The sequence below is a fragment of the Sordaria macrospora genome, chromosome 6 (genome assembly GCF_033870435.1).
Source record: "Sordaria macrospora chromosome 6, complete sequence".
Classification (NCBI taxonomy): Eukaryota; Fungi; Ascomycota; class Sordariomycetes; order Sordariales; family Sordariaceae; genus Sordaria; species Sordaria macrospora.
This window is the reverse complement of record NC_089376.1, coordinates 4,053,072-4,067,175: the sequence shown is the minus strand read 5'-3', so window position 1 is coordinate 4,067,175 and position 14,104 is coordinate 4,053,072. Positions and strand designations below refer to the sequence as shown.

At 51.5% G+C, this 14,104-nt stretch overlaps 3 protein-coding genes across 3 annotated transcripts; 2 read left to right on the top strand and 1 right to left on the bottom strand.

The window, feature by feature from the left end:
- Positions 1-1,235: 1,235 nt before the first annotated feature.
- SMAC4_09666 (uncharacterized protein) lies at positions 1,236-4,572 on the top strand. Its single transcript, XM_066090995.1, has 3 exons — positions 1,236-3,129; positions 3,187-3,885; positions 3,993-4,572. The coding sequence occupies exons 2-3, from the start codon at positions 3,238-3,240 to the stop codon at positions 4,251-4,253; spliced, it is 909 nt and encodes a 302-aa protein (XP_065947609.1). The 5' UTR covers positions 1,236-3,129; positions 3,187-3,237; the 3' UTR covers positions 4,254-4,572.
- Positions 4,573-7,032: 2,460 nt separating this feature from the next.
- SMAC4_14031 (uncharacterized protein) lies at positions 7,033-7,338 on the top strand (the record flags this gene model as incomplete). Its single annotated transcript, XM_066091740.1, has 1 exon — positions 7,033-7,338. One exon carries the CDS (start codon positions 7,033-7,035, stop codon positions 7,336-7,338), a length of 306 nt encoding a protein of 101 aa, XP_065947608.1.
- Positions 7,339-8,721: 1,383 nt separating this feature from the next.
- On the bottom strand, positions 8,722-12,745 carry SMAC4_09289 (uncharacterized protein; the record flags this gene model as incomplete). Its single annotated transcript, XM_003347757.2, has 1 exon — positions 8,722-12,745. Exon 1 carries the CDS (start codon positions 12,175-12,177, stop codon positions 8,722-8,724), a length of 3,456 nt encoding a protein of 1,151 aa, XP_003347805.2. The 5' UTR covers positions 12,178-12,745.
- Positions 12,746-14,104: the final 1,359 nt, after the last annotated feature.

Here is a 14,104-nt window from a genome sequence, read left to right as displayed (position 1 = left end):
CACCAAGCGCTGGGGAACAATGACCAAGAACTGCATCCCGAAACACGTAAGGTAAGTTGTACCTCAATTGAAGCGAATATTTTGCAGCTAAATATGCGACGATGCACGCCCTAGTTACCAACAAAGGCTAAAAGAGTAGATAAAAAACACTAAAATTGATATTGAAACGAGGAAGAAGAGAGAAAAAGAGAAATGGAAAACGCCGAGGTTGCTTTGAAAAATGTACCTCTTTGCGTGCACCTTTCCTTGCCAAAACAGCCATATGCGCTTAATAGGGACGGGAATATGCCTTGCAACTGTTAGGGGGTTGTCTCACAGTTCCTATCAGAAGCCACTATACATATAACCCACTTTCCCAGCGCCCTCTTCCCTCCAGGTTCCTCATGCAAACGGATTTTCTTTTTGTTTCTGGATGCGATACTTGGACGTACCTCAGCGTCATTACTCCTCACCGAAAGCCTTCTTTGCCCGCTCTCGTCGTGCTTTCAGTTCGTCTATATGTCTGGATCAACGCCCTCTCTGATGAAAGCAACATCATCTCCTAAGACTGACGTGCCAGAACGTCTCCGCAATCGAACTACAGGCGAGTGTTACAAGTTACTGACATTGCTGGCTTGGCGTGATCGCACCAAGCACAGCTCTCCTCAACGTTGTCTGCATGTGAATGAAGCGTTTGCGGAATTTCTTGAATTCGGTGTATTCTATACCCGATCAGAGTGGACGCGCTGCCCATCTTGCCACACGACGAAACATAGGGAAAGAAAAAAGAAAGACAGAAGAGCCGCACGCAACATTACGATTTGCGTCGACACAAAACAACGTGCGGCATAGAGAACACACACCCAGTCTCCAATACAATATCTACTTCTTATCCTGTTACCGCATCCAATTACCTTGGATGTCTCTAGAGTCGACATCCAGTCTTTCTGTTGCCGAGACCCATGTTCGTGAGTCCCTCATCCAGCCCTTCGTGTCCGTCACCAGCTGAAGTCTGTCCACCTGTGTTGTGCGACTGGTCGGCCTCGCCGTTGTTGTAGGCTCCCATATCGCTCGGTTTCCCAGCCACGCTACATCTTCGTTTTTCTAGAGTCATTCGAGCCATCTCTTGCTGTAGCAGGCCCATCAGTCGGCTGGATGTGGCTTCCATGACCCTGTTCAATACCTGAGGACAACATCTCGGGTTAGCGACTTGATAAAAAGCTTTCAGTTGCAATAAAGAGCCTTTTACTAGCCTCGCCAAAATTGGGATCGCAACCTGAGGATACCTGTTCGGCATCACTTTGATCACTTTGGTCCTGGCCGTGTGGAGAGTCCGTACCCCGCCTCAAGGAAGAACCTTCCCCTCGCTTGTCTCTGTTCATTGCGAGTAACTTCGTCAACCTCCCCTTGGAGGTCAGGTTAGGGGACCCTTCACTCAGTAAAAGAATCTGGGAAATCTGCCATCTCTCTGCTGAGTAGGACTCCTGACCCCGAAGCGCCGGTTGATATCCCGATAATTGAACGGGGACCTGCACCTGGGTGTGACGATCCAATACATCAGGGGCCACCTGAGATAGTTCAGTCTCTGATTTCCCGGGCTCCTCATTAGGAACACCCCAAGGCGGGAAGTTGGTAGACAGCAGCGATGGCACCGTCCAGTACTGGGTGCATTCCAACGAGTTATCCATCCCCATAGAATCGGGGATAGTCAAGTCTTCGTCTCCGCAGGGAGGAATTCCGCCGAAAGTGATATCTCCGACCCGCCTTCCGCTACCTGGATTTCGTTCAGGTCTTCGGTCGGGAAAGTTCGACGCCATTGTTACCTAACTCAGTCTGTTGTTAGCTCCAGTGTTGATTTCAATCATGGGATGGGAGGGCAATACTTATGTGAACTGGCTGGGCTAGGTGAGAATATTTTCCAAGGTGTGTGTTTGAGTATTTTGTCAACATTCAAGAAGAGATAGACACTTCGGCGAAACCGCAGTCAACGGATAAAACACTAACTATATATCTGATTGACACTAAAAAGTTGTTCGGCAGTATGTGCCCTTGCCTTCACCGAAAAACGTAGCCAGCTTCGTCATAGTCATCCGCTCCAATCAATGTCAGCATTCCATGCTCGAAGGCCGGGTGCATTGAGCCTGACATGTATCCTCAGCGGCATCCCCACCTTGCTTGGTACCACAAGGTACGGCAAACAGCTGAAGCCAACGGGTAATCGCTTCACCAATGGGATTTGGTTCCGATAGTTTGAGCGCTAGGCGTTAGTCCGGCGTGGTGAAGGCTCGAAGCCAAATTGAGCACTAATGCAAGGGTCCGCGTTGAGGAAGACTGTACCTGGATCTGCGCAACTCGTTCTGTTATACCCTGGTCAACTGGAAAGCCTCCCAAATCCCTATATGCTCACAATCATGTCTAGGAGTAGAAACTGGAAAGCGAGCGGACTTCCTGGATTACCACCGGCTTCAAGCTATCCCTATGCCACGGCGTAAAGCATGGATTCATGCCGCGTGTTTTCATGAGCTGAATGAACTCCTTGATGGTGGTTCGCAGGGTGGTTGAGAAAATGGAAGGAAAGCGCAGAGCCGCGTACTTCATGGCCATCTTCCCATGTCATGGAAACTGACATTCGCCCTTTTGAGTTGGGGTTGAGTTGGGGTCAACTGCTTCCCAAGACCCGCAATTCCTATTTCTATGGCTTTCGCTTCGAAAGTTCCTTCGTCAAATATAATTCAGGTGAACATCACCGACATCTCACCAGTCACCCTCTCTAGCTTTACCTTCTTCACCAACCACCAAAGTTCCTCGTCTCCAAGGCATTCAAGCCCATCCGCCTCTCTGCTATTAACAACAACACCCTCTCGCCCGCTCTACCGATCAACCCGAGCATACTCCCCGCGGGAACAACCAGTCTACCCTTCCCCTCGATTTTTCCCTCCTCCGAGACTCTTTTCCAGCTCGACAAGAACACATCCGCAGATATATTGAACCGCCTTTTCAAAACCGCCAGGGTGCGTCTACGCTCGAGAAGAAGCGCCCACCACCAACTCCATCACTCTTCACTGGAGGTGCCTTACCTACACTCTGCCTTTCAACCTTGGCACATATACTTTGGGTAAGGTACTGTATTAAGATATTCGTTGGAAGTCTGTGAGTGTCATGTACCTCGCTCCAAATTTCAGGAAATTCTGTCCTGACCTGCTTCAGAGACATCTCGTCATAGCACAACAGGCTCATCAGCCTGCAAGACCACTCAACATGAATCCGTATAATTATCATGGCACCGATGGCAGTCATAATCCAGAAAATGACCGGGACATCCACGACGGAATGGAGCCCCCAAATTCCACGCCCTCACGCCCGCCGGTGGCCTCGCATCTGACCCAGATGGCCCCGTGCCTAGCCTCGGCCACCCAGTCGCATCTGCCTTATGACCTTTACTATACCTCTGTCGGTCAACAGAATGGGTTGCACCACGGCTTCAACGGTCCAGGGCAGGCCCATGGCATGATTCATGCGGAGATGCCTCAGTCCCTATCCGCACAGCAGGCGCTGTGGAGGAACCACAACGCCCAGTGGGTCGGCCGATCTCAACAAGCCGCGACTCCCTTCCTCTCCATGGCTCCTTCTATACCCGCAAACGCCTATGCCCAGACCTCTATGCCGACCATGGGACCCATGACCGCCGCCATTGATAGCGGCAACCACCCGCAGCCTTTACAGCAGAGGGGCATGTCCCAGCCATGGTCTCGTGCTCAGGATGACTTGCTGCTGACTCTCAAGATGGAAGGCAAGACTCACGCCGACGTCTGTTCTGCCCTTCAGAGGAGGTTCGGTGTTTTGAGAACGCCCAACGTGGTGGCCAAGAGGCTCACCAAGTTGCACAATGAGGTCCTAAGTCGAGAAGTGAGTACCTGTATATATTTCGAAAAAGACAAAGAAAACAGACAAAAGCCGGTACCGGACAGATACAAGGCACAAGTCAGCGTCGCTAACCTGTCATGGATACTCAGGATGTGGGGAAATGCCTTGAGAACGTTCTGGAGACGGCCCTCTCTATGATCAACGACGAGTTCTCCAACCGGCTTGGCCGCCAGATCCTTCCAACCGCCGGAGACACGCAGAAGCTCAAGCGCACTATCACGGGGTTTTACCAGAGGCAGCTGGTGCTGGCGGAGAGAAGCGCTGGTGAGGCGGGTGGCTCGGAGATGGAGGCGAACGGCTTCGAAGTTGACTCAGTTGACTTTGATTGTGGCATCGGCTTCGGATTTTAGTGGCCCCTCATCGATGCAGTGAGAGGTGGTCGGCGGTGGACTGGAAGACACCCAGCGTGAACTAGGAATGACGGACATTGAATGACTAGACCGATATGGACTGGGATGGATTTGGAGGGAGCAGCCATTTAGGTGCCCCTAGATTTCATATGGCAGCGAAAAGGAGCTGACCGGAATGTTTGGGTCTTTGAACGCATTTGTCGCCCGGCCCCCTTTCTCTCCTTTTTTCTCCTTTCATTTGCTTGAGCGAGAAGGATAGATAGATGGTGACCATTTGGTAACCTACATCTAGGTAATAGAGCATGCAACAAAAGGCCAAAATGAGGTAGAGAGCAGCATTACTTCTGGGCATGGAGATGTAAACACTAGTGTTCGGGGAGGCCCTTCCGTAGAGGATGTAAGGCTGGTCCTGGGTTGCACCGTGTCTAACCTGAGGTGCAAATGGAGGTGCAATTGGAGGTGTAAGTGAAGGTGCAAATGGAAGTATAAATAGAAATATTAGTGGAAGTACAAATGGAAGTGTAAATGAAATGCAAATAGTATTCGGGGCGGCAGGCAAGCTGCCGCGGCCCTTCCATGGTGGAAATACCTTTTTTTTTTTGTATGGTTGCTAATGAAGTAAAAGTTAAAATATCGGTATGAAGAATTATTTACATAGGCTTTATGAGTAGAAACGTGCGTGCGATAACAATCAGTTATGCCTTCGTTATCCGCAAAGAAGTGCAGACACTCCTCCGCCTCGCCCCCACCGATATCCCCGGATGCCATAAAGTTCCTACCGGATTCGCCCTTGTGCCCAAAACAGCACATCGACGACGGGGGCACCGCTGACAACCTTACAGGGTTTCTACGGGGTGAAGGGATGAGGATTGGGCGCGGCCACGACATCGAGAGGGTTACAGTAGACTTGGACAGGCTAGTCTACCGCGTAAGGAGACGGGCGGAGGCCTTGCGGGAGAGGGAGAGCGAGAGCGGGGAGGAGTGATCTTGCCCTTTTCTTTTGTCTTTTTCTTTGTTCTACGGGTCCCGCCATATATTGACGGCTCGCCCACTGGGCGATTCGATTATGAGTGTTGGGCCGCGTTTACGCTATGGGCAACACATGATTTACACTGGCAATAGGCCTCGGTTTGCCCTCGGATTAATGGTTTTGGTGGACAGTTAGGGCATTGCTCTTAATTTTGTATGCTAGACTCACCGGTGCGACACGTCTCATGCCCTACGGGAGGCGGAAGTAGACGTTAAAAATAACAACAACAACAAAAAAAAAAAAAGCCTAAGACCGTTTGTACCAGCTTGCAGAAAAATAGTCTTTATTCGACAAGACTATCAGCTGAAATACAACCGCGCCATGTAACGGTTTTTTCTGTATATTATGCGCATATTTCCCGTAGTAATATACCTACTACCCTTTCATTACATTTTCATTTACCATACTTGACATTTTACATTAGAGTGTGTTGAAGGGGAAAAGGACAATATTTCTTTCATTCAAGCACAGAGTTATTTCGGAACCAAATTAATTTAAATTGCAGATTACTAAGACCAATAGGTAGGAGACTCTGCTTATTTCATGCCTATATTTATGAAGGAGCTATACCACGCATGGTTGCACTCCTCTCTAGCCTGGTAATTATGGTGTTGATATTAAAATCAGCCTGGTTAATAGCTTTGTGTCACAGGTTGACATTGGCTATATAGTGTGCATTCCGAGTTCTGCCTTGCAAGCAGAACATCGTCCTATCTTTTGTAGGTTTGGCCGTCTGGGCATATGCACCCCAGCCTGTCATACTTTGCTTAGTCACTGTACATAATTAGCCGTAGTAAATTTAAATCAAGCAACCTCGACCCCTAGAGTCACTGTCCCAGATCTACTGGCAGGCTTTTCTACAGACTTTGGTATTTGGATCTCTGCCCAAAACGTCGCTATCTGTGCTTCCAGTCGACTTCTCAGCATCTTTCCCCAGGTGGCAGGCGACCTTGAACTCATCCCGGCTTGCACAGACCACAATCGAGCCTGGCTGCTGGTTGCACTGCACCTGCCACCTACTGTTCACCGTCGAGGCTCGAAAATCACGCCAGCGTCAGTTTCGTTCATGGGTGCAGGACAGGGCATACCACGGCGGGCCATGAGCCAGCATATCCCAGCATAAATGACCGCCCAGTGAATGAAGTCACGACGATAGGTACATTGTATTAATCGCTGCTCTACCTCGCCAGGTGTCCCAATGCACAGAGTTGGGCTTGCTATGCACTCCTCAGTATATCCCAGACAACGCCTTCCCGCGGGCATCGCTCCCTTGGTCGTGTAAAGTAGGTATCCTACAAGATGTCGAAGGAGAATTGAATGAAGGGGAACCCGACAGGCATTGCGCCGTCCGGATTTACATCCCGACGTGGAGACGGCTGCCGAAGGCTAGGGCCGCCAGATATCAAGTTCTCGTTGGGCAGGGAACGCCTCTCAGACCCATGGCGGAGGTCAGACTGGTGCGTTTCTACCTTGAATAGTACGCGAAAATGGCCCATGTCCGGCAGTGGGAAAATAAATTGGTGGTGGCTTGTGTGCCGAGACTCGACAGTATGTGGCAGCAGGCAATTTCTGTTGAACAGACGGAAGCCATCACGACGAAGGCTGGCATAGGACGAGCCTATAACTGGTCCAGATGAAAGCCATAATCAGAACCCCACGATCACCTCCACTCCTTGTCGTTTTCAGGCCTCATCAAAGCTTCGAACGATCATAACTTGGGCTCGGCCAAGAACAGAAAAACCGCCCACCATGCCTCCTTCGACCGGAAAATACAGTGACATTGCAAAGTGTCAGCTTTCCCCGGAGATATCAAACGCATTACAGAGGTTTTCGATCCCTCACACCTGCAAATTTGTTGAGGCCAAACGCGAGCTTGTTGATAAGGCATGTATATCACGTTTCTTCCTGGACACTCCAGGTTGCCCTACTGGATCCTCCGCTAACATTCGGCTCCGTTTCCTAATACCAGATTATCCACAACGTTTTGGATCAGAGGGCTTCGAGCATCGCGGCGATACTCCAGCAGGAGCTCCAGAAATGCGAAAAGGAGGCTAAGGGAAGTGGAACGAGTTCGGGACAAAGATAGGATGGAGTGTCGTCAGTTTATGCAGACAACACTCAGTCGGCATTCGGTGATCTGTACGACTATTCTATGAGTGGCGTTGCTGTCATGTGATTTTTTTATAGAAAAAGCAATGTAGCAGCACAAGTTTGTCAGGAATACAGGAGGGCACATCGCAAGCTCCAAATGCGTTTGTGCAGCCAGTACATAATGCAGTGTGATCAACTGCAGATTGAAAGCAGAGGTGGATTTTGTATGGAGAATGGGATTCGTGCGTCAAAATTTCGGACACACGCCAAATTGTTTAAGCTGGGGATAGTCAGTATTTTGCCAAACGGCACGGATGATACGTCATATTGTAGGATCACAAACGACACAACAATGGTAGATATGGAGTGATGCTGTGGAAGAGACGAGAGTGCAAGAGGGGGGCCAAAAGGACTGGAGATCTACTCGTCAGGTCTAGAAACGACCAGTCTGGCCCTGTGCAAGCAATGGGTCAAGGCCTCAGCAACCAACAACTGCCACTCGTCTCAAGCCATTCCATCGTGACTTTCATTCCATTCCGCTCCCCGGTTGTGTGGCATCAGGGTACTACCTAGGTACAAAGACTCGGGAAATCCGACTTGAGGTTCCCTCCCTGAGAATCAGGCATAACTAGTAGACCTGAGGCACATGCACCTCCAGCATTGCATTGCAGAATGCCTGCTCGAATCTCCCCCGCGACAAAACCCAGACCCAAACCCCAAGGCGCCTCATACATGTAGGTACCTACTAGAAGAGTCTGAGTTTTGTAGTGGCCTTGGAACCTCAACGTCAAGCCGGATCCCCCGAGTCGACTCTTTGCGGTAGACAAACCTCAACCCACTCAACCCGCTCAACCCACCTACCTGCATGACACCGCCCGCAACCGATGCCTTCCCGACTGATAGTTAATAGTTGAAGATCCTTGGCCTTTTGACTTCCGGCATTTTATAAAAATGGCCAGTTTCAGACACCAGTTCATTCACCTGTGATGCACATCGTCAGCAACAAAAGGGAGAAAAGAAAACCATGACACCAGAAACACAACGCTACCTAACTCTATATATTCCACCACTCGCTCACCATGCATACGGTATTCACCGCTTTCACCATCTGTTTCTTACCTCCAGGTGAATCTAGCAAGAAAAGAACAAACCTCAAGATATATCTACCAACCATATGTCCATACCTATCCGAGCATATCTGAACACAAACTCACAAAATGTACAACCGACAATATCAAACCCAAATAATGTGGAAATGTACAGACAACAGCCCGAAAAAAATAGGGTAAGATCAGATCAAACCCAACCCAAACAAGCTTACACAACCAGAACCGGAACCGGAGCCGCCTAAAAATAACCATGGCTCTCCCTCGGCACCGAGCTAGGCACCGGACACAGAGTATTTCTCCCCATCCCCTTTGGTAGTAACCACTTGATTACCATCCTTCCTTCCTCCTTCTTCTTCCCATCCTCTTCCTTCCCCTCTTCCTTCTCCCCATCCTCATCCGCCTCCTCCTCCGGCACCAATTCCATCCTACTCCTCAACAACGTCACCCCCTCATTGTACCTCTTAACCTTCATCTTGACCTCACTCGTACTCGGCCCATCCCTATCCTTCTCCTCCACCTGTTTTAACACCATCAACTCCCTCAGATACTCCAGGGCACTCTTCCCCTCCTTATTTTTCTGGTTGATATCCACCCCCTTACTCAATGGCTTGATGAGATGACACAGGGACTTCAGCATCCTCCTATCTGGATCGGCGGCAAGGCCCTTGAGGAGCATTGACAGCGCCGTGTCATTATTTCTGTTGAGTAGCGTCGGGTCGGCGCCGGACTCAATCAAAGCGCGGACCATGTCGCTGCGGACTTTTGCCTCGTCCTGTTGGTTGCTGATGGACCATTTCTCTTTGATGGCCGGGTCGAGGTTGACGGCTTGATGGAGGTAGGGGTTTAGCGGGGCGTGGGGGTTACCACGGATGGGCTGCTTGGTGAGCATGTACTTGACGACCTTGACGTGGCCGTAGCGGATGGCGGTGTAGAGCGGGGGCATGTAGGTGGGGGGAGTGTTTGGGTTGACGAGTACTAAAGCAGCAGGCATGGGGTTTCCGGGTTTGGGTTCGTATGTTAGGGGCAGTTGGTAGGGGCAGGGCCGGTGGAGGTCGGCACCGGCGTTGATGAGGTGGGCGATCATGGGTTCGGAGAAAGCCAGCCGTCTCTGATGGCGGAGGATAAGCAGCAGGGCCTCTTCGAGCACGGCCTTGTCCCGAAGAATGGTTGGGTCGATGTCGTGGACGGTGACGTTGACGGCCTCTATCAGCACCCTTTGCATGTCATGGTCGATGCTTTTGTGGATCAATCGTATTTTCTCTTCGAGAGTCAGGTTCATGCGATGCAGGCCACGCTTGACAAGCTTATCGGCTGCCGTGAGGAATTGGATGTTGTTGTCGGCGCCTTTCCTGATCAGGTCGAATAAAAGAGTCTTGTCCGAGGTGAGGTAATGAGAGCTGTCGATGTCAAGGAGCAGATCATACGAATTGCTTGGATCGGAACTTCCACTGACATAAGGGGTGTAGAGCCTGGAGTAAGGGGTCTCGGCTATCATCAAATAGCATTTTCGGAACTCCCTAGCACTCAAATGTGAGCCGATGGTGGGACCGTGGAATTGAACCAGGAGCTCAGCAGCGCGGCCGTAATCCCACTTGAGCGCATTCTTAATGACGGGGACGGAGTCATGATCCCGGATGCACGGGTCAATACCAGCGTCGAACAGCAAGCGGACGATGTTGCAGATGGCGTCCGTCGCTGATCCTAACTCGTACGCTCTCCTGGGCCGAAAGACGAGGTGCAACGCGGTGCGTCCCTTGGAGTCCCGATGGTTGACAGGAACGCCAGCCTCCAAAAGCAAGCGCACAATCTCGGGTGCTTTGTCTGGCCGGGTACTCGCTGGGAAGCACTCGGCGAACGTGGTCCAGGGTTGATCGCCAAGTGGGTGATGGAGTGCGGCCATCAATGCATTTCGACCGTTTTTGTCTTGGACAAGGGGATCGGCACCAGCTTTCAACAGCGCTCTGACTGCCGAGGTGACGTGGAACTGTGCGGCCATGAACAGAGGAGTCTCTCCGTTGCCGTCGTCCCAGCTTTGGTCAATAGGCGTGCCAGCAGCCAGAAGCTTTTTTATCAGGGCTACACGTTCCAACGCTGCCGGCTCCTCGTTTCTAGGCAGCCTTAAACCAGTTCGCGGTGGCTGCATCGAGTAGTAGCCATCCTCATCCTTTGCTCGAGGAGCGGTGCAGCATACGTGAAGAAGCGGGATCCTCTTGATGCCATCGCTGGCCTCCTCGTCTTCCTCATCCGCTTCGTCCAGACGGTGCCGTCTGCCGAATGTCAGCTGATTGAACTCGAGCTGTTGTTTGACATCTGCGCCCAACTCGATGAGCTGCATGGCCCGATCGTAGTGGCCGAGGTAGCAAGCTTCGCCGAGAAGTGTCGTCTTGGCCTTGAATTCCCACAGATCCACCTCGAACTCCTTGTCGATGTTGGCGCCCTTCTCGATCAGGTAGGGGACTATGGTGTCCCAATGACCCTTGGCACAGGCAAAGTAGAGAGGCGTCAGGCCCATGTCATCTTCGACATCGACCGTAGGCCAGGTGGCCTTGCCTGCCTCGACAATGTATTTGAGCATTTCCAGATTTCCGATGGAAGCAGCCTGGTGGAGCACGGTGAACCCCAGATGACCCTTGGGGATGTTGTTCAGGGCACCACGCTCAATGAGAAATTTGGCAGTGTCGAAGCGGGAGAAACACATGGCTAGGTGGATAGCAGGCCAATAGGAAGCTTCCAGGTTCTCGCGCAGTGTGCCGGCAGCCTCGAGTTCGCGCGTCTCCCATAGCGAGAGGGGCGGGCGGCAGGAGCAATACCATTCGGCCTCAAGATGTATGTTGGCACCATGCTCCAGCAGCTTTTCGATGACGGCGTTATGGCCTTCTCTGGCAGCTATGTGTATGGGGGCACAGCGGCGCGTGATTCCCCTTGTCCGCATGTTCTGTACCCAGTCGTCCACCTCGCTATCTTCATCCATCATGTCGTCGTCGTCCTCTTCGTCCTCTTCCTCTTCGTCGTCGTCAAATGGGTTGTGGTTGTGGTTGGCAACGGCTTGGAAAAGGTTGCCCAGAAAGGCGCCAACAAGTCCTCCTCCGGGTGGAGGGGGAAAGGGCAAGGGAACATCAGGCTCGGAAAGGGGTTCAGTGTCGGAACCATCGTCATCCTGGTCATCTTGGTTGTGTTCATTGTCCAAGACGCCGAGAAGAGCATTTGGAGCGGGGCCGGCCAAGTTGGAAGGCGGATTGGGGGCGAGATCCCACGGAACGCGCATGGTACCTATTATCTCGTGAAGGTCGCGGTAGAGTGCCGGGGTGGCAGGGTTACCGTGGCTGGTGTTGGGGGTAGCAGTCCAGTTCCAATCGTCAAATTCCAAGTCCTGGTTGGGGGCGGTGGCGCGTTCGAGGGCACAGACGAGTTCCCAGGCCTTGCGGGAGAGGACAAACTCGAAGAGGTAGTCTGGTTTGGCACCGGCGCAAATAGCCTTGTCCACGGTAGACGGGACTCCCTTCCGACTGGCCCAGAGAAGGGGTTGAGGGTCCCTGCCAGGCTTGACAGCTCCGGTGTAGAGGATGTTGTTGATGATGCAGTAGAGCCGTTGGTTTGTCCGGGCCAGGGCCGAGAGATCGCATGATCGGGGGAGATGGCCGGCGATGAGGTAGATCAGCTCGGTCGGCAGATCAGGGAGCCGAGGAGGTCCCATTGCTGTCGGTGTTGAAAAGTAGGATGTGACGTCGTCGAGGAGAGAGCGAGGTCCTCCGAAAGAGAGGAAGACGGGACCTCGAGAAGAGAAAAATGTCGAGAAGATGGTCGAGCAAACGGAGGATCGAGAATGATTGTATACGGTGCTCTAGACAGTGTCCGTGTAAGTAGATGTACATATGCAGCTGCACCAAGCAAGGTGTCTATCGGAGCGTAAGCAAGTACCTGAGCCGTACCTGTCAAGCTCCCGCTCAATTGCCCGTAGGCGCCAGGGCACTTAGTGACCCGTTAAATGTCGTAATTATGGCCCAAGGTCGTCGGTCTGTTTCGATCAGGACTGAAATCGAGGCAGATACGGACAGAGATGGACATTAGATCGGTATAGGTCACCAGAGTGTCGCAGGAGAAATCCAGAGAGAGAGAGAGACGCGATCGGGTAAGAAACTGAAATTGGGTTTTCGGGTGAGGTGGTACAAGTTGATTGAGCTTGGGGAGTTAGGATTGTAAGTGGGAAAGTTCAATTGTTACCTAGGTACGCGACGCGGGGTCCAAGGACACGCTAAACTCCGACAGCTGTGCGAGCTCACGTGCTGAATCATCGTCAATTCCCCTTATCTTATCACACTAACGCCTGCACTGCCGATGTAGGGGCCATATTGTTAGGGCCTTCTTCCCCTGAGACACCGCTGTAAACAACTCCCCACTACACTAATCCACAGACGTCATCATCTTCAATCAAAACACAAACGGGCAGCGACAACTCACCTTGGACACTCGGAAAAAGCAACATTCCCCTCGCTCTATACATTCTCACCTTTGCACCAACACCTCCGAACTCTCCCAAAATATCCGATAATGCATACTTTTGGAACAGTTAACTACCGTCCGAGCTGATGTCAGGGATTCAAATGCTCACCGGATAGGCACTTTGGCGTTCGAATCCCAGCTCCAGAACCACTGCCGTGGATCCCTCAGTACCAGCAATGGACCTTGGCCTTATCGCATCCAAGTTTAAAGGTGCTACATGATGTGTCGGTGTCATCAAATCACACCTCTGAGCACGCTTTGAGCTCAAGCGGGCATTTTAGAGCTGGCCCATGGTCCCATCCAACTTCTCCAGATCAAAGATCAAATCAGGACGTCCTGCTTCCAGTCTCACAGTAAGCCAGCATTTTGTTCGTTTTATGGGAATATGGCAGTATACTTTCGTATTTAGTCCCACCTCATGGGTATACACCATTGCCTTCATGTTGTATATGCCGAACAGTCGATGTTAAGGGGTGAACTGAAAAAGTTCTCAGTTAAGAAGGTAAAGTTGCAACATGATCCATTCACCTAGGTGGTTAGTGGAAAAGCCTTCGCTGACTGTTGAAGTATCAAGAAAACTGAATCGGAACCTCAACAAGGCATTGGATATTTGGGCCGCAGTGCCAAACATTGGCTCGTGGCAGACTGGATACCAAAAGAATTAATTCGAAAGGCGAAGAAAAAAGGAAACAAAAAAAAAAAAAAAAGCTCAGTCGCCCAGATCCGTCCGAGTCGAACTCAAGACCAGCTGCGACCTATGAAAACTGTACCACCAGTACCGCGCACTGAGCAATGTTTTCTGGTCCCCGTACAGTATACCATACCGCTAGGCCACACAGAACCTATGATAGAAGGCGGATGGGTACGGGAGTTATTGGAGAGTCTGAGCTTGGGGCTTATATGCCCAAGGACCCGTCCTGTCCTCTGGATCTCAACTTTCCGGCCACTCCGGCCACTCCGGCCACTCCTTTACAAGCAAAATCGCCATACGTCCAGTTGCACCCCTTCCGAAATCGCCGGTATCTGGCCCCGGAATTCTGTGTGGGGAGACCGGCATCGGACACGGCACGGCCGGGTCTTGGCGGCTCAAGGGGGCCGCATAACGCCGGATCCGGTGTCAG

What these genes read in the sequence shown, in the direction of transcription:
- SMAC4_09666 (XM_066090995.1), top strand. Translation starts at nt 3,238, where the DNA reads ATGAATCCGTATAATTATCATGGCACCGATGGCAGTCATAATCCAGAA. An exon ending in ATGAGGTCCTAAGTCGAGAA is followed by an intron (nt 3,886 to 3,992) that starts GTGAGTACCTGT and finishes ATGGATACTCAG; the next exon opens with GATGTGGGGAAATGCCTTGA.